The following is a 21,450-nucleotide window of genomic DNA, read 5'->3' on the forward strand; positions in this document are numbered from 1 at the left end:
TGAAACATTTACATTTTGTAGCCCATTGTATAATTTAAATAAACATAAATGCAAATTTCGCATGTGGAAAAAGTAAGTACACCCCTACATTTATCACGACTTCAAATACCTAAAATTAGAATCAGGTGCACCAGCTCAGGTGCAAATGATTAGAACATCGTTAGAGAGGATCTTGGAGGTACCTGTCTTATTTAAACCTCAGACATTCAGTTTAGTTTGCTCTTTGTTGTTGAAGTGTGCGGCGTCACCATGCCTAGATCAAAAGAGCTCTCTGAGGCCTTCAGAAAGAAGGTTATAGATGCCTTCGAGTCTGGGAAGGATTTAAAAAGATCTCCAAACAATTTGAAATAAATCATTCGACCATCCGGAAGATCATCTACAAGTGGAGAAGATTCCAAACAACTGCCAACTTGTTCAGGCCAGGCTGCCCCAGCAAGTTCAGCCCGAGAGCAGACCCCAATATACTGAAAGAAGTCTCTAAGAACCCCAAAATGTCATCACGGGACCTACAGGTAGCTCTTGCCACTGTTGATGTCAAAGTGCACGAGTCTGCCATTAGAAAGAGGCTGCACAAATTTGATCTACATGGCTGGTGTGCCAGGAGGAAACCTTTGCTGTCCAGAAAGAACATCAGGGCAAGACTAAAGTTTTCCAATGAACACCGAGGCAAAGACCAGCACTTCTGGAACAATATGCTCTGCACAGATGAGTCAAAGGTAGAGCTATTTGGCCACAGTACCAGAAGACATATTTGGCGAAAACCAACGACAGCATTTGACCACAAGAACCTGATACCAACTGTAAAGCATGGTGGTGGAAATAATATGGTTTGGGGCAGCTTTGCTGCATCAGGGCCTGGGCAGCTCACCATCATAGAATCCACTATGAATTCTTCATTGTACCAGAGGGTGCTTGAGGATAATGTGAGGCCATCTTTCAGCAAGTTGAAGCTCAACCGAAGGTGGACCTTGCAACATGACAATGACCCTAAACATACCAGTAAATCCACCAAGGAATGGCTGAAAAGAAAGAAATGGAGGGTTCTGGAATGGCCAAGTCAAAGCCCGGATCTAAATCCCATCGAGATGTTGTGGGGGGATTTGAAACGAGCTGTGCATGCAAGAAACCCCTCAAACATCGCACAGCTGAAATAATTCTGCATGGAGGAGTGGGCAAAAATTTCTCCCAGTCGATGTTCGAGACTGGTAGACAGTAATAAGAAACGCCTACTTGAGGTTGTTTCTGCCAAAGGGGGCAATACCACCTATTAGAGCCAAGGGTGTACTTACTTTTTCCACATGCGAAATTTGCATTTATGTTCATTTAAATTATACAATGGACTACAAAATGTAAATGTTTCATGATATTTGTTGTATTATATCACCTTTATCGATCAATATTATTGAAATGAAGATCAAATAGCTGTATGTTGAAATATGTTGAAAAAGTCAAAACTTTACATGGGGTGTACTTACTTTTTCACGTGACTGTAGGTCGGATCTGCATCCAGACCTCAAGCAAAATCAAATTGGCTTGTTCTTGTCATCTACCCACCCATCCAACAAGTGTTGTCAAAATTCGTCCATTACTTTTTGAGATATCGTGCTGTATATCGTTTTTGACCCCATCTATCATTGGTGAAAAATAACCTAGAATATTAAAAATTCTCGGATCCGGATCCCGTTCTTCACCAAAATCAAAACAATTTGTCCGAGTCACACACCCAACCTGTCCATCCAATTTCGTCCGAATCAATCAATAACTTTTTGAGATATCGTGCAATATATCGATTTTGGCCCGATCACTCAATGGTGAAGAATCACTTAAAAATTCGAGTATCCAGATCCGGATCTTCACCAATATCGAATCAATTCCTCCTCATCGCACATCCAAATTGTCCGCCAAATGTCATCCGAATCTGTCCACAACTTTTTGAGATATCTGGATCACAGACAGAAACAAGAAAAAGAGCAATCAGAGATTGCAAACCCTCGCCAGGATGTATTTTCAGTGGTTTTAATGGCTTTTGTGTTAAAACAAATATGGCGGCCGAACCACGTGATCGATGACTTCATCATTATTATTTTTTTCCAAACTAATTTATTCCTAGATTATGCTCAAGAAATTTCATCTTGATCAGATGAAGTTTTGTACTTGTCGAATTATGACGTCATAATGAAGGCACCTATGACATCATCATTAACATATTTTATTCCCCATGGAGAGTTCTTTACAATGAGCCATGTCTCAATTTTTTCTATCAGCGCTTTCCGAGATATAGAGGTGTAAAGTTTTTCGATTTTTCCAAGATGGCGGCCGAACCACGTGACCGATGACGTCATCATTTATTTTTTTTCTCCACCAGTTTATGCCGACATTGGTGCTCAAGAAATTGCATCTTGATTGGATGAAGTTTTGTACTTGTCGAATTATCTAATTATGACGTCATAATGGAGGCCTTGGGCCAAGAGAGTTAAAAAATAATTGGGCACAGTCTATTCCAGGGCAAGACAAATATGTTTGTAAAGTTTGGCGATTCGATGTGCAACGATGTAGACGTGGTACTGCGCCCAAACAGACAAACAGACAGACAAACAGACAAACCAACCAACCAACATACTTGCCGGAATCTTTTCCGGCAAGTAACAAACAGACAAACAAACGGACTCAAATGCAATACCCTCTCTGGCGAGGGTAAAAAGACAGACAGACAGGGGCGAAAACACAACCTCTGTCCACCTTAGATGGCACAGGTACCTATCCTTCAACAGCGGAGTCGAAAAGAGCTTCATGAAGGTATTTAAGGGTCACAACTGCAGTTCAACGATTACATTTCCTGATTGCATCATGCATGAAGGAGACCATTTCTCTGTGGAATGTTTTGAAGAGATCCACGCACAAGAAGAAAGAAGCTCAAGGTGATAAGAAACGTCTGATTCTCTGTGAACAAGGTCTACACTAGTCCTGGAATTTCATTTCCATGTTCCACGAGGTCACTATTGGACTCCAGAGAGAGACACACTCACAGTGGCAAAACATATAGAGCGCAAGGAAAAAGCTACAATGGAAAACTTGAATACCATCCAGTAAATACCAGTAATACCAGTCAATAATACCAGTGAATGGGAGCGATGTGTGCTGGAGAGTTCCACTGGTCACCAGAACCGCTGCAGTAATGCAAGTCAGTTTTATCTCTCCGGTGGCCAAACCTCATCAGCCGGTTGGCAGCCAATACCAACTTCTGTTATCCGAGAGACAACCTGGAGGAAAGCGTCTAGTGCTCAGATGGCTCCATTACACATTACTGATGTTACATTAGTCCCCCTGAAAAATTGTGCTCATTTCCTCTCCTAATATGGAGATACAGCAGCTATTCATTTAGTTATATTTTGCAGCCGCAGTAGAAAACAACTTATTGAATTATCACATTTCCAATTTGCAGGAATTAATGTAACACATGATGCAGACTCCACAGGTATATTCAAACAAACGTAAGTAGCAATTTACCTCCATGATAAAAAAAAATGATCAAAAGCTTCACTCTCAGAGCTCCTGTTGTTACTGCAGGCCTGCCAAGTAAATAGAACGGCATCAAGCTCTACAATAGCCGAATGAGTTAATTCAACACTCGAGACATGCTTGATAACGGGCCAAGTGGCAATGCTACGTTTCTTTGGAAGAATCGTCGTTGACCCAGCTTTGAGGTATGAGAAGGTATGAGAAGATGCCATGAAAATGCGGCAGTGGGACAACGTGTAGACCGAACAAGGGGACAGACAAACAGGAGGAAAGAGATATGCTTGATGGAAACATAGCAACCAGAAAAAGGAGGAGGAGAGTAAATGAGGAGAGAAAAGATCAAGGGTAGGAAATGAGAGACCGGAGGTGGTGGAGTAATAGCAACAAAAAGCCTTAGTGGGAACAGTTGCATTGAATAGACTGAGGAAGGAAGTTCCACAAGTGGGAAAAGAGTGGAAGTCAGTTGTGAATCTGGAGTTTCGGACAGAAGGTGTGTGCCCTAGAGGGACTAGGAGGGGGTTGGGAGGGGGACGAGTGGCACAGTAGATGGAGCAAGACTATGGTGGTAGAAAACAAAAAGACCACCAATCGGTCTGCGATGAGAGAGCAGCAGGCCCTGTGCTTCTGCCTATTTGTGGAAGATGTAAATTATTTGGAGAGCTTTGGATTCCACAAATTATTGAAGAGATAGGTGTGAAGCAGGTGCAACATCCCATTCGTGGATAACAAAACTCCATTGAGCTACAAACGTAGGCCTTGTAGGCCGAGAAGTTTCAGTTTACTAATTGGGAGGACTTGGCAGGTCTGAGGATGTCCAGTCTGCTGCGAAGTTTGGAAACCAGCTTTGATATGTGATTTGCCGAGTGGAGGCCGCAGCTGAGGTTGAGGCCGAGGAGTCTGAGAAATTGCACTTCCACCATTGGTCGATTGTGGAAATAGCCCATAAATCTCAGTTCCATTTCACAAAGCATGGAGCAATGTGGAGCAGATTTGTATTGTGCAAGCACTTCACATGACTGCAGGTTTCTCATAGCCCCCTCCTATTGGTTGCCTTCGGAACAACAAGACAGGTGTCAGAAAATCTTCAGAGAGCAAGTATTAAACAGGGAGTATGAAGATTGGAAAAGAATGGCCTGTTGTATGAACGAATCCGATTATAATGACCACTCGACAGATGCAGTGTCTGTGGTAAAGTGATGACGACATGGAAGTGTAGATAATGCAGTGTTAATATTGTACAAAGATGTACAATTCAAACATTTCGCACAAGGTGGTAAATACTTGACTCCCATAATGATAATCTTCTTCTTCCTCAAAATAGGCTTTTTCTTCACCTTCAATTTTGAGACTTCACTTTCAACCTTCTTAAATGATGTTGTGTCAAATCAAATACCGGTACTTTGTTATTTGTGGCATTCTACACTTCCTCCTTCCCTCCACTTATCCTATGACCCACATTTACAAGTATTAGGGGTTTTCAAGCAAAGTTTTTGTTTGCAATATCTTTCTATGGTATTCATAGAAGGACAGAAAAAAATTGAAATAATATATGCCAAAGTGAGATGTTTGTACACCAAAAACCCCTCTTTTCCCAACCCTAAAAGGTACCTTTGGGTTTTTAACTCAACTGGACTACTGTCCAGTTGAGTTCATCACATATTGAACCCTCCGGCGTCCGTCGTCTGTCGTCTGTCGTCTGTCGTCCGTTAACTTTTCGACGTTAACACTCCAGCGTCCACAAATATCAACCGATTCTGATCAAACTTGACATGCAGCATCCTTACCCCAAGGACCAGGTTGGTATTACATTTCAGCCCGAACCGTTGAAAAATGGCGGACTTAGGCGACCATTTTGTTTTTGGTCATGAAAACGATGTTAACACTCTAGCGTCCACAAATATTAACAGATTTTGATCAAACTTAGAATGTTTAACCCTTACCACACAAGGTAGGTTGCTATTGCATTCCAACCCGATCCGTCACAAAATGGCCGCCATCGGCCGCCATATTGTTTTCAGCTCCGAAACGACGTTAAGACTTTAACGTCAGTTCAGTTGAGTTCTGCTTCCCTGGAAGCTCTAGTTTTTTTTATAGGATCTAAGGCTCGTAGTTGATTTGCAGGGCTGTCAGGATGGCTTAGGCGTACGCACACTCACATCTCAGCTGTCTAACCTGGGCTTGAATCTAGACTCAGATATACACTGTCAGCCTGGTGTTTCACAAGCAGGGTGACTCATTCATGTGTGGCCATCACTCGGATGGACGTTAAACTGGCCGCCCCGTCCGCCAGCATTAGTTGGTGGATGTTAAAGATATCATGCTGTCCTTCACAAACAGTAGATGAGCTATTGCCAGCACGATGAACAAATTACAAATTCCTGCTATAACCTACAGAATGCACCGCATCAGCGGCACAGCCGTGCCCTCAGCCAATGATGCTACCCGGCAGCCTTGTACCGTGCACAAAGGAAGAAGTAGGGGCTGCCACACATGCATCTCACACACGTACATATAAAGACACAAAACACAACACAGGACTGTCAGACAAGACAAACGCAGCCACTGAGCTTGGCAGAAGTGGCATCACTTCTGGGGCATCTGGGTACCATCAATGTTGAGCATCAAGCAAGGACACGGAATGTACCATTTTAATTATCTTTTGTATGACTCAGTTTGAACCACCGCCCCTCCCAGACCCAGAACCATTAAATCACCGAATCTGGTTTACTTATAAAAACATATGGGCCCATGCACTTCATTTTCAGCACCATGCTCTATATAGAACAACAAAAAGTTTGGGAACAAACCGGAATATCATCATGCATGTGTTGTGTAATTAAATTCCAGACCTGTTAAGTACATAATGCTATTTGGCATCATTAGTATTTCTGGACTGAAGACAGCAGAACATGGACATCCTTGGGATTCTTGGGACATCCCCAGTTCTCACATTCTCACTTTGCTTTGCTGCTGAACAACGACATCAGCCAAGTCCTCAATGTCTCAGTCCTCCCAATAAAACCATTCCACTCATCCCCATTCTTTAATTTCCCTCTCTCATACATGTGTCAAATTCAATCTCAAATATACAAAGGCCTGTTCATATCTTTCAAAAAAAGTTAAATGGGATTCCCATTGGAGATCTCATGTCTCTTCATCCCATGTTTGTAAAAGGTCATGTTACATCCTTCTGTAGCCCACATATCGATATGAACACCAGCGTTCTGAATCTATGATAAGTTCATTCGATAAAATTTGAAATACAATTTTTTTTTTTCGTACACAACATCGAGGCTCATGAAAGAGCTAACATTAATCACAAAAAAAAACAAATGGACACATAAAACATATAATAAGGGTAGCGGTAGACAAGATGGGGAGAGAGGTGGAAGCACACAAGCACAACATTTGAGAGCATGGACATCGGGAGATCTGTGGGAGGGAGAGGGCTTGAGGGGAGGAGGCGTGGGAAGGGGTGGAGGGTGGGAGAGGTATAAAACACATGGACACTGCTAGGACTTCCAGGAAAGAAGTCGGAATTTCCAAAAAGTGGATCTGGGGTGAATTAACGGGGGTAGAAAAGATCAAGGTTTTAGATGGGGGAAGATAAGAGATGGTGGAAAGACGGAATGCGTCGGCGATGTATGTGGGATGAACAGCTGTTTTAAAGACCTGGAGGGAGGAGTCGGATTGAAGAGAGCGAGGGACTTTGTTGCAGAGGCGGGAGTAAAGAGGAATGAAAGAGTGAAGGTGAGCAGAGAGTGTTGATTTTGGCAGTTTAACCATAAGAGGGTTGCTGGCAGATCTTGTGCGAGCGACCTGCTGGAATATTTGGGGGACAGAGTACAGAGAGAGCTGGGGGTGCAAGGCCGGAGAGGAGTCGGTAGAAGACAGAAAGACCACCAACCTGCCTGCGGTGAGTGAGTGAAAGGGCCTCGGAGTCAACTTCATCGCGGGAGATTCCAATGATTCTGAAAGCTTGGGTTTCAACAGCGTAAAGCTGAGCTAGGTGTGAGCCAGGAGCACCGACCCAGAGGGGAGAGCAGTGTTCCATTGAGAATAATCGTTAACTTGTGTTTATGTGAAGAGGCCTGGTTGTAAAGCTACAGAATAAAGACAATGGCATGAGATACATACAAAATATGAGTAACAAGAGAGAGAATTGCTTCGTAATACATGTCCCTTACCAAGTTTCAGTTCAATATGTTAAAGGGTAAGAAGGAAAGGTCTGGAAAACCGACCCCTTTATAATATATGTGATTTTTGTCAAGTTCAAAAAGGACATAACTCGATGAAAAATTGACGAAACGCCCCAAAACCCGAACTTTTTCTGCAACTTGTCAAAATATAGCGATGTGCCAAGTTTCAGTTGAATATGTTAAGGGTTATGGGGAAAAAGTCTGGAAAACCACAGGTGGGGCGGACCGACTGGGGGACGGATGGTTGGACGGACAGACAGACTGACGGAAAGCATACCTATAGTCCCCTTCAGGTAGGGGACTAATAAGAAACTTCAACACTTCGAAACCGAACAGATTAGGTTTCCAGCTTTCAGTATAAAGAGATTACTAATGCAGATTTGTTTCGTGGCAACGCTTTATCCAAAGCAGCAATTATATAATTTTGAAGAAGGACCTGCTGCATTGACTGATACATATTTAAGGAATAAAACTACGAATGGCATCAAAGGGTCCATCTTGATCAGTGATGATGCATGTTCCAGCAAATAATGTTGTCGTGTATGTGTGTGTGTGTGTGTAATGTGTGTGTGTGTGTGTGTGTGTGTAATGTGTGTGTGTGTGTGTGTGTGTAATGTGTGTGTGTGTGTGTGTAATGTGTGTGTGTGTGTGTGTGTAATGTGTGTGTGTGTTGTGTGTGTGTGTGTGTGTGTGTGTGTGTGTGTGTGTGTGCGTGCGTGCGTGCGTGCGTGCGTGTGTGTAGGGCCTATAGGCTAATGAGGTTGGGATTATCCACATTTTAAGAAAAGAAAAGCACAGCCAACCAATGAGTAGAACTAGAGACTACTCTCCAAATTGGTACAAACACGAATGAGCAGGTTCCACTGCAGGTAGCGATTCTATTGTGACCCGCAAGCTTTATCAAGCCAAAGAACCAGCTAGCACACACAGCCATTTTTAGAAACCACCCACTTCCTGTTGCGTGTGGAATCATGGAATTCTTTTTGTGTTGAAATAAAGAAGGCCATGTCATCATGCTTGGGTTACTGCTCGTTCCTGTGTTGTAAATGTCGTGATATAGTGTTGCAATGACGTATGTGGGTGGTCAATCCTGTATTTGCCTTTGCTCTCTCATGTACTTCCCGGTTGATGCATATACACCACATGACCAAAAGTATGCGGACAACCAACATGTCATTCCAAAATAATGGGCATTAATATGGCGTTGGTCCCCCCCCCCCCCCCCCCCCTTTGCTGCTATAACAGTCTCCACTCTTCTGGGAAGGCTTTCCACTAGATGTTGGAACATTTCTGCGGGGATTTGCTTCGATTTAGCCACAAGAGCATTAGTGAGGTCGAGCACTGATGGGCGATTAGGCCTGGCTCGCAGTCGGCGTTCCAATTAATCCCAAAGGTGTTCGATGGGGTTGAGGTCTGGGATCTGTGCAGGCCAGTCAGGGTTTTCCACACCGATCTCGACAAACCATTTCTGTATGGACCTCGCTTTGTGCATGGGGGCATTGTCATGCTGAAACAGGAAAAGGCCTTCCCCGAACTGTTGCCACAAAGTTGGAAGCACACAGTCGTCTAGAATGTCATTGTATGCTGTAGCGTTAATATTTCACTTCACTAGAACACTGTCGTCCGTTAACGGACCCAGAGGGCTTCACTGATGCCAGGATGCCAGGAGCCCGAACCATGAAAAACAGCCCCAGACCATTATTCCTCCTCCACCAAACTTTACAGTTGGCACTATGCATGCAGGCAGGTAGCGTGCTCCTGGCATCCGTCAAACCCAGATTTGTCCGTCGGACTGCCAGATGGTGAAGCATTATTCATCACTCCAGAGAACACGTTTCCACTGCTCCAGAGTCCAATGGTGGCGAGCTTTACACCACTCCAGCCAACGCTTGGAATTGCGAATGGTGATCTTAGGCTATACACACACACACACACACACACACACACACACACACACACACACACACACACACACACACACACACACACACACACACACACACACACACACACACACACACACACTTAATTAATTGTACAGTATCGGTTGTTCCTAAACTTAAATAATTTAAAGGATTGTTGTAAATGATGTTAATTTCACAACATCCCATATTCAACTTTATTTAAATTGTAAACCTCAAACATAGTTTCTCCACCTAAAGCAAGAACCTTAACCTGTAAGCAATAATTGACTAGTTTCCCGACTGTGCAGATCATCAGCTGGGCACCGTTCTTCCTCGAGGTTTCGATCCTTTCAGCCCAGGACCTCTCCAAACGGCGGATCCACAACCTCGATCATGGATCCACATCAATAGATGGTACATCAGTAGATCCACAACCTCAGTTGCGTCCAGGCAGTCAGTCAACCCATCAATGCAACATCACTTATTCCAACTTCACTTGCAATAGGATTTAATGTATTATCATATATTTATAACTTTCCTTACACACTCTATAATATGATAATATCATTAAATCATTCACATCTTACCCTTAAACACATCAATCGACCAACCAGCATGACCACACCACCTACCTTTCTATCAAACTGCACTTCGAATGTTCAAACTGTCATTTATAACGGTTTTTGGCATGTTGCCGTATCCTAGCAACCACTGATTCCTAGCAACATTAATTTGTAGTATATTTAATTATTATATTGTACTGTATTTACATAAAGATCTCATGAATAATATTATATTGTACTGTACTTGTATTATATTGTACTGTACTTGTATTATATTGTACTGTAATATAATATTATATTGTACACTTCGAATGTTCAAACTGTCATTTATAACGGTTTTTGGCATGCTGCTGTATCCTAGCAACCACTGATTCCGAGCAACATTGATTTGTAGTATATTTAATTATTATATTGTACTGTATTTACATAAAGATCTCATGAATAATATTTTTAATATACGTATTGTATTTTACTAATTCGATTTGGTGTCGTTTTGTGATTTTAAAGAAAACTTGTTTTCATCTACCAACAGTAGCCCCCTGTGCTAACATTCGTCTGACTAAACACACACACACACACACACACATATATATATATATATATATATATATATATATATATATATATATATATATATATATACACGCACACACACACACATATATATATATATATATATATACACACACACACACACATATATATATATATATACACGCACACACACACACATATATATATATATATATATACACACACACACACACACATATATATATATATACACGCACACACACACACATATATATATATACACGCACACACACACACATATATATATATATATATATATATACACACACACACACACACACACACACACACACACACACACACACACACACACACACACACACACACACACACCGGGGAAGTGTAACACTAAATAGACCGCACGAATACCTGGGATGTATCAAATTTACTGATTAAAAACGGGTTTCACTGAGCTGTCACCGCTGATATTGACTCCATAGGGTTAAAACTCCTGCTACACATCCCAAGGAAATTAATTCTTGCTGAGCTAGCACGGTGTCATTGGCATAACTGTGCCTTTGATTCAAACACGTAACGATGTCGACCCACGTTGAGCCAATGAGACAATTCCTCGCCATACCTGGCGAGGGAAGAAGCTCTAATGAAGCTCATTTTTAATCCATGAATCTACAACAGTTTTTAGTTCACACAGGTAAGACAACCGATACATTCAGGTATTACAACCTCGGCCAATATCTCGAATTGGCTCCCCAATGAGCTTACACAAGTTTTACTCCACTGTGCTTCTCAATTACTTTAAAAAAATATCGTGTTAGTTCTGATGAAGGGGAAACGCTCAAAATGTCAGCCAGACCTCGTTTGCCTTGGTGATAAACACGCTCCTATCAACCTTTCATTGATAAAATAGATCGTCGAAGCTGGTGTGTTCTGGTAAAATACAAAAGCAGTTTTACAATCCGTTTCCTGTCCACGTCCTTCTCGGACCGTAAGCCATAGACAAATCAACGCTTTGGGGTCACCATTATCGCCCCTGGATTTTTAAATCGACAATCTGACTGTGACTGCATGGTCGCTCTTCTGAGAGTAGCACAATGTGCAGAAGCTTAGAATAAAAATCCTTTTTTTTAAATCGATGCCTTGTGCTGTTTGAAGCAGCAACATCTGAGATTCAACTGCGGTGTCCTCGCCACTAGGCCCGACAGCCCTCGGCTACCGCAATACCACAAGGTGCTCAATTAAGACTCATGATGAACTCCATCAATACATCACACTTTGATTCCAAAGGTTAAAATATCGCAAATATTTAAACACAGGGACAGCATACTTGACCATGTACCCCATAAGTCCCTCAAATGTGTCTCAAATAGCATTACTTGATGCATCCTTATCCGTTCCTGTATTTTACTTAACACAAGTCCGTAGGCCATTTACTCAATATGAATATCCAAGTTAACATCCAACATCACATGTACTATAAGAGCACAGTCTGCTTAAAGACAGCATTGACTCAAAGGGCTGACAGTCCGAGACGTTTACATGCACAAAATCAGATTGCCAATTGCACAGCCGGCTTATAATGACCTCTCCAATGGAGGCCGCACACTCCTCGCTGGCGCTTCACCAGAATAACAGTTTTAGCTTGGGTCGACTTAGTTTAATCCAACCGAAGTGATTCAGATCCACGCGTACAACAAAATGAGCGATATTGCCATCTGAAGAAAATGAACATCAAGACCTGATATAAATATTGCATCCCATGATGATGAGTAATAGTAGTAGTAGTAGTAGTAGTAGTAGTAGTAGTAGTAGTAGTAGTAGTAGTAGTAGTAGTAGTAGGCAAAAGAGGAGGTGGAAGAGTCAAAGTGATGAGCAAAAGAAGAGGAGAAGGAAGTATAAGAAGAAAAAGAAGATAATTATAAGCAGAGGGAGGAGGGAGAAGGGAGAAGAAGATTAAGAATGTGGAGGGGAAAGAAGAGGAAGAAGAAGAAAAAAGGGGTGAGGGGGGAGGAAGATGAGGAAAAAATATCATAAAGTTCAAATACAATAACTCAACGTTTGGGCGAACATAATTAAATATTACGATGATGAAGAGAAAGAAGGAATTATAACAGAAAGGTGAAAAAAAAGCATAAACTTTGTTGAACAATCAATTGAGCTGATCGCAACAAATAAAGGGAACTGAAGTCAAACAAAATAAATAAATACAAGTTCACGAAGAAGGAATTTCAATGCAGTAAGAGGTCATTAGGTCCGTCAAGCCGGTGCAATGGTTGCCAACCTACGGGTGTCTGTCCGTGCGCTGTCCTTTTTTAAATGCCGAGCGTCAAGCAAGGAGGCAGCACATAGCATTATTCAAGTCTTCGGTATGACTCGGCCGGGGTTCAAAACCACCGACCTCCCCGACTCCGAGCAGATGCTCTAACAGTCTAACCCATGATGTGTCACCGAGTTTTGGTTAAATTTACCAAAAAGGTCACCAAAGAATTAAAAACTAAAAACTAGAGCAATGCGACTGTGTCGCCAATGTGCTTCCACATAGTTCCTGATCATGACAACGGGTAAATTCCCTCGTTCACTGTCCTAAAAATAAACAAATTTGACTTAAATCCCTTCAGCTGTTTTGAAGTATAACATTTTTACCAGACATGACAGGTTTCACATCGATCGGTGAAGTGGTTTCAGAGGAGGGATAGTGTTTTATAAATATCGGCTATGGCTGCCAAACCACGTGACATACGACATCCAAAATGTAAACTCTGCATATGTATGGGTCGGGGATCACATTTGTGAAGTTTAGTGCTGATCGGATAAGGTTAGTTTTTCTATCCAAGATGGCTTCCAAACCACATGACGTACCACCGTTTAGAGGCCATTTTTCCCCGCAAAGCAGGGGTTGGCCTTTTCGGGGACCGTGGTAGTTGTTGTTTTTTGGTCCCCTTTTTGAAGCAATGTTTTACGGCCGGATGCCCTTCCTGACGCCAACCCTTTTTGCCGCCTTCAACGACAAACAGGGATAACGTACGATGTCACAATTTTCAAACTATATGCGCAGCAATGGTGTCAGATGAGGTTTATGAAGTTTTGCATCAATAGAGTAAGTGGTTTCTGAAATATAATTATTTAATATTCTCCTTCAATCCAATATGGCTGCCACACCATGTCACCTATGATGTCATAAATTTAATATTTCAATACAAATGGGTCATAGATCATGTTCATGTAATTTCAGATCTTTAGGATAAGGCATTCGATTAAAACATTTTTGGCTGGTATACCACTTCACTGATGATGCCATCATTATCATGCTTTTGTTCCCCATTGTGAGTACTTGACAATGTGCCAAGTTTCAAATTTTTCCAATCGATGGTTTCTGAGAAATATCTTTTTCATTATTTGAGTTTCATCAAAGATGGCTGCCATACCACTTGACCTATGACATCACAATTATCACAAAAACATTCTGCATGGGTGTCGCTCCTATCCTGAAATTTTTGTCTCAATCGGACATGTGGTTAATGAGAAAAACGAGGTTTGGCCCATATGGACGGACAACCCAGACACCATAATGCCTCCGGCCATCATCGGGGGGCGGAGGCATAAAAATCAAAGAAGTGCTTTTTTTTTAAGACTCATTAAAAGAAGTGGCTAAAAATTGTTACAATGCCGTTTTTTGAAGGAACAGTACACGTTCCGAGCAAAAATCGACTTGTAAAACATGGAGTTATATTCTTTATGGAATCGACATTTTTGAGACCACCAAAGGGATCTTGGACTCTTGGACGGATGATCAAACTGGCAACACCAGATAAAGAGCGCAAAAATACATCCAAGGAGTGAACACCGCATCGATGTTGTGCAATCCGACGATGAACATTCCGACGCTAAAGATTCCAGGACGTGTTCAAATGAGTATCCACAATAAACCAGAAACGGGTTTCATGAAAAAATATACACACGCGAATGTGAAAGTGAAGCGATTCCGATTGTTTTATACCTCGTATGATGGATTGCGCAACCTTTTTTCTTTATATCCAGGAGAAAAAGGTGAAATGAATATTATTCAGGAAGATCCATTTCCCCTCATTTCTTTATGGTAGTAAATCGGGAGAAAATTTACCACTTTCCGTGCGGATGGAAGATGGGCCAAGGGAGGAAAATATTTTTCCTTCAAGGTCACATCTGGTGAGGGATGGATTTTAAAGTGAGCGGCGCTATACCAAACAAGAGAAAAATGACCACAGTCTGGTCACCAGCTGCGACGTGTAGAATCATGAGGATATCCGCTGCAATATGCGCTACCAAATTCGACCAGTCTAATTAAATTTATTCTGGTTTCTTCAAACAAATCGCGATTTTAGTCTTACCTCATATGTTGTTCTTACCTCATACCAACGCACGTCCGAGTGTATGCGCATGCGCTATTCAAAAAGGCACTCCAACAACAACAACAACAACGCAGTCCTCTCATAGAGCTGCTCGTCGCAGCTAAAAACAAGTCACGCTATCGAGGTGGACGTCTCATCGTCGAGAAGTGATGCACCCTCTCGTCACTTCTTTTAACAAATAACTGTCATCAAAGAAGAAAATCCAAAGGGAAAGCAGAATTCAATTACCTGGGTGCATTGGACAATCAGACCACCTAAAATGGCTTGGGTGCACGACCGAGTCAGACCATTCGTAAGCACGGTCAAACAGCTGTATGCACCACATCGTCAGACCAACTGAATTGAATAAAGAATTTTTAATCAAGAACTATTTAAGAATTACGAAATTTAATTGAGAATGAAGAGGAGGATTAACCTCCGATAGCTTTCTGCACACATTTTGTTGGCCCTAAATTTTTCTAATCTTTTTATATGATCAGGATTTTCACATTTCAAATGTGCTCCGATCCACCACGACTCAACACCATCTCATTGGTTTATTCCTCCTGAGTATTGAGAGTGAAATTGTCAGGTCTTTGAATTACGAAGACATCGTTCATGACTTTGCCACAGCCAAAGCAAGAAGGAAAACTATTTCAGCTAAGGTAAAGCAAAGTTAAAAGTAAGGCAGAAGAGACATATTGCCAATCAACGTGTTTGTGGTGGGGATCTGTTGAACAACATTTTGGAGTTTTGGAAGTTTATTTATGTTTGAATCAATTAGTTTGATGACTTTATGAATTTCTATCCAATTAGTAATATCTAAGTCTGCCTTTCCCTCCTATGAGGCTTAGGCCCTTCATAGCTTAAACTGGGCGAGTGGATGCACCACATTTTCAGACCAACTGGGTGCACCACATAGTCAGATAAATTGTGTGCATCACATGGTCAGAGAAGCTGGGTGCACCACATGGTCAGACAAGCTGGGTGCAGCACATTTTCAGACCAACTGGGTGCACCACATGGTCAGACCAACAGGGTGCACCACATGGTCAGACCAACAGGTTGCACCACATGGTCAGACCAACTGGGTCACCACATAGTCAGACAAGCTGGGTGCACCACATGGTCAGACAAGCTGGATGCACCACATGGTCAGACAAGCTGGATGCACCACATTTTCAGACCAACTGGGTGCACCACATGGTCAGACCAACTGGGTGCACGACATGGTCAGACCAACTGGGTGCACCACATAGTCAGACCAACTGGGTGCACCACATGGTCAGACAAGCTGGGTGCACCACATGGTCAGACAAGCTGGGTGCACCACATGGTCAGACAAGCTGGGTGCACCACATGGTCAGACAAGCTGGGTGCACCACATGGTCAGACAAGCTGGGTGCACCACATAGTCAGACCAACTGGGTGCACCACATGGTCAGACCAACTGGGTGCACCACATGGTCAGACCAATTTTTTTTATGTTGAAGGCTCCAGTCACAGACCATATAGTCCTCATCAAGGCCAGGACTTAAATAAAAGCTGCATAGATAGAAAAGTGAAGAAAGAGAATAGTTTAAGAGTTTTTGAGGAGGTAAAAAAAAAATCTGCTTTTTGAAAAGGGGAAGATCATAAGTGTTTGGAAAGACGTGAGAAGGTAAAGATTTCCTGAGTTTGGCAGTGGAGGGGAAGAAACACACAAACATTGGATTGGGTTGCGTTCGGTGCACAATTTTTTGAACTCCTTTTACTACTGGAGGGAACTTCCGCAACAAATTCAAAACACCTGAATGTTGTTGAGAGCAAATCCCTGAAGATTATTGGCATCTTCCATCAGTAGGCAGAGGATGACACACTCGTTGTCTCGTTGCAGGCAGGTTGATCGTCCAAGACCTTTTCTACCTTCAATAGGTTTTACCGATTTGTTTGTTCCTGTCCGCTTTTCATGCCAGTTTGTAACCGAGTTCTACTTTCTTTTAGAAATCTCCTCCATGAACCTTGATTGTTACACACCAAAAAAAGCTTCCATGATCTAACCACAAAGGGGCAACATCTATATATATATATAACACAGTTTGTGTGTGTGTGTGTGTGTGTGTGTGTGTGTGTGTGTGTGTGTGTGTGTGTGTGTGTGTAATGTTACCGATAGACTCCTAAACGGAGAGGCTTACGTGCTTGATATTTGGCATAGACATGGCCATTGAGCCTGGGACGAACATGGCCGAACTCAAAATATTTGACGATCCATATTTTTTATTCATATTTACCTCAGCGCATTTCAGCGCACGGAATCAGAGCAGGTGGGCGCTGATTCGCTCAGAGCGATCACGTGATGACGCTATGACGCTATGAACGTTATGACGCTATGACGCTATGAAAAAAAAAATCGCGATGACGCTATGACCGCTATGAAAAAAAAAATCGCTGTGACGCTATGACGATATGACGCTATGACGCTATGAAAAAAAAAATCGCTATGACGCTATGAAACGCTATGAACGCTATGACAAAAAAAATCGCTATGACGCTATGAAATGCTATGACGCTATGAACGCTATGATGCTATGAAAAAAAAAATCGCTCGCTTTGCCAAGGGGCTCGCTCCCCCCCCCCCCTTCCCCCTCCCCCGCCCGGCAATGCCGGGTACTTCTGCTAGTATGTAATACTTATGCAAATATGGCAAAATCACTGAGCACCTCCTGGTCCTGTCATGCGCAGTACATGCCACACCTCTCTCGATTCCTTCCTCTCCTTGCACCATACTTACCCCTCTCTCCACACACCCCTCCCACACTCGACTTTTCTTTCCTTACTTTTTATGAATCTTAAGTTTCTCAAATGATCCCTCTCCAAACGGGTATGCACACAAGTCGCACACAGTAGAAGCATCACGAGTCCGAATAAGCAGGTTGTATTCGATCCTACAAACTGAATGAGCGCGTAGCGGAATTGAAAGGACGATTCGTTTGCAGCATTTGATGAACACGTTGGTGGTCAGGCTGTGAGGACAAGAACAAACGAGGGACACGGGAGGCAGGAGGCCATGTTGTAACATTCATCGGGGGAGCATGAGGAGTCGGCGCACATCATACGGGGAATATTGTTGCTACAACTACCGTGGTAATCTATATATAATAGAACAAGTGTTTGTATGTATGTCTGCTCTATACCCATTGGTTGGACAGCTGGCCTAATGCTACCCACAATTAAAGTAATCTGAAAAACACATCATTCATCCACCATTTTGGTGCTGTGGTTAGCCTATGCAGGAATGACAAATTTACAATCGCCACACCCTCCCTATAAGTTTTCCGTTCAGTGTAAAACCCCCGAAGCGACTGTTAAAAGGATCATCAAATACCGAAAGGTTGGAGCCGATAGGCTCCAAGGGAATGGTGAAGGTGACAGTACGTATAGGCCTCAGGCTTCAGGCCTTTGGGCTTCAGCCTCAGGCCTCTGGTATCAGCCTATGGCCCAGTTCAATTGGAATTATCCGAGCTAGATAACCACAATGCATTACATATGCACATAAGCAGTATACATGTTTTTGCTTCAGGTATGCAACCCGGAACCACCTTTAGAGGCCTTTTTCCCCCGCAGAGCAGGGGTTGGCCTTTTTCGGGCACGGTGGTCCCCTTTTTGAAGCAATGTTTTGCGGCCGGATGCCCTTCCTGCCACCAACCCTGTTAGTCGCCTCTTGCGACACACAGGGAATTACCAGTGAACTGGTACTCGATTTGCCGACCTCGGAAGGATAACAGGCCGAGTCAGCCCCCATGGCGTTAGGTCAGCGATCGATCGGGATTCAAACACAGGATCCTCGGATCCCAAGCCGGCACCCTAACTGCTAAGCCAACATGTATGCAACCTTGGGTATTTTTTTTTTTTCATGGGCAATTGAGGCAGTGGTCTATTGCCTATACACCATCCAAATAAAGGGATGTGTCAGAAGGAAGTGTTGCACGCTTGCAACAAGTTCGCCCATAGGGTGGGTACTCTGCGAGTATGGACAATGTATGAAACACGTGTGCCGATCCACACCATGCACCCCGAGCATATAATATCATCTTCAAAAGTGTTCACATCATAAAACAAAACAAATACATTGCAGTTCACATTCCCGGCTGTTTTTATGGTCTACACGTCTTGACAGAATATCTTGTACACATCTATGTAAAAACTGTATTCTCCAGCCGATGAAATCCGTTGACATGTTCTCATTACTTCAGTGAAATGCACGCACGAGTCTAGCACTGGGATTCTCATTAACACATATCCGGAAAAACTCGACACCGCAGCACTGAACAACGATCAACAACACTACGACTCTCAAGAAAAGTGCCACATGCTGTGCTGGTGTAGCAATTGTAAAATAGACCATGGTGAGGCCCATCCTGGAGTCCTGGAGTCTCCTGATGACCCTCCCATGGTTCAGCACTCTCAGAATCCCCGACTCGCATTAACAATCCGGAGGGGTTAGGAATGGGAGCATGACTCGAGGGGTCGGTGTACATCCAAGTGGGATAGGTGCCGCAATGAGGGTGGGGCGGACGGAATACTAATAGCACAGAGGTGACGGAACATGGAGTGGAGAGGAGACTCGGGCTCCGGAAAGTCAGAATGATGGGGCCGAGCCGAGCCGAACCGTTACCACGGAACCTCGTCGCCGCCTCGCGGTCCTTTCGCGCAAGGCAACCAAGGCCGCACGGACTCACCGTTAGTTCGTGCTGGGGAGACGAGCAGGCAAAGTACGGCACCCAGGGGCAGCATCACGGTGAACATGCTCTGTGGGACACGACAGCGCACGTGACGTGATGTTCAATGTGCCCCAGATGGAATGGGATGCACAATAAGAAGTGTGCGATTGGCAATGAGAACAGTGCGTATGTATTGCAGAATGAAGGATTGGTAATGAGTAGAAAATGATTTGTGCTGCGTGTGGTGTGTAATGAATGTTTGATGTTTAAGGTGTGCAACAAAACACTATGAGGGATATTAAATAAGTAATGTGTGGATTTTTACGCACAATGAGTGCTGTTGGTGTTGCTGCTGTGTACCAGTTACAATAGGTGGTTTGTCGTTCAAGTGCAATGAATCCATTTATTCTGTGGAGTGAAAGTGATCTCAAATGCCAAATTCTACTTGGGCTAAAAACACTCACATTAAAATCACACAACCAGGTAGAACCACACACTTCTCCAGATGCACTCAGAGTATAACAAACAATGCGTGTTCAACTGCAGGTCCAACTGTGTTCTCTGTTGGACCATCGATGAAGGTTACCGACACAATCGCTTCTGAGGCCTAGCATTCCGCGGGTGCAACAATGAAATGATGAAGAGTGAGCACTCTCCCGGAAGAGGTGAACTCACCCTTGGCATGAAGGGATTTGAAAGCAAGGTTGAAATCACTCGCACAGATCTGTTTTGCATAACTTACTGTACTATACACGAAAATAACAATGGCTGTTTATGGTGTGTGTGTGTGTGTGTGTGTGTGTGTGTGTGTGTGTGTGTGTGTGTGTGTGTGTGTGTGTGTCAAGCGTGTGTGTGGGTGTGTGTGTGTGTCAAGCGTGTGTGTGTGTGTGTGTGTGTGTGTGTGTGTGTGTGTGTGTGTGTGTGTGTGTATCAAGCATGTGTGTATCTAGTGTATGTGTGCATCTCGCATGTGTGTGCATCTCGCATGTGTGTGCATCTAGCATATGTGTGCATCTAGCATGTGTGTATATATCATGTGTGTGCATCTAGCATGTGTGTGTATCTAGCATGTGTGTGTAACTGGCATGTGTGTATCTAGCATGTGTGTAGTATATAGCATGTGTGTGTATCTCCCATGTTTGTACATAGCATGTGTGTATCTAGTGTGTGTGCATCTAGCATGTGTGTGTATATAGCATGTGTGCGCATCTAGCATGTGTGTGTGTCTAGCATGTGTGTGTATCTAGCAAGTGTATATCTAGTATATGTGCATATAGCATGTGTGTGCATCTAGCATGTATGTGCATCTAGCAGGTGTGTGTTTGTAGCATGTGTGTGTATCTAGCATGTGTGTGTATCTAGCATGTGTGTATATAGCATGTGTGTATATAGCATGTGTGTATATAGCATGTGTGTGTGTATCTTGTGTGTGTGTATCTAGCATGTGTGCAGCTTGCTTGTGTGTAGTATATAGCATGTGTGTGTATCTAGCATGTGTGTGCATCTTGCATGTGTGTAGTATATAGCATGTGTATAGTATATAGCATGTGTGTAGTATATAGCATGTGTGTAGTATATACCATGTGTGTGGTATATAGCATGTGTGTATATAGCATGTGTGTATCTAGTGTGTGTGTGTGTGTGTG

The 21,450-nt window shown here is 43.0% G+C and overlaps 1 protein-coding gene across 1 annotated transcript in view; it reads right to left on the minus strand.

Annotated features, from left to right (window-relative positions):
* The window catches only part of LOC137416836 (transmembrane protein 132E), a 624,957-nt gene that overhangs the window by 595,741 nt on the left and 7,766 nt on the right, over positions 1-21,450 (minus strand). Inside the window, exon 2 of the mRNA XM_078768122.1 lies at positions 19,823-19,892. Coding sequence (XP_078624248.1) covers positions 19,823-19,892 — 70 coding nt within the window. The remainder of the gene's footprint in view (positions 1-19,822; positions 19,893-21,450) is intronic.

Source organism: Myxine glutinosa, chromosome 14, assembly GCF_964187855.1.
Source record: "Myxine glutinosa chromosome 14, kmMyxGlut1.1, whole genome shotgun sequence".
Lineage (NCBI taxonomy): Eukaryota > Metazoa > Chordata > Myxini > Myxiniformes > Myxinidae > Myxine > Myxine glutinosa.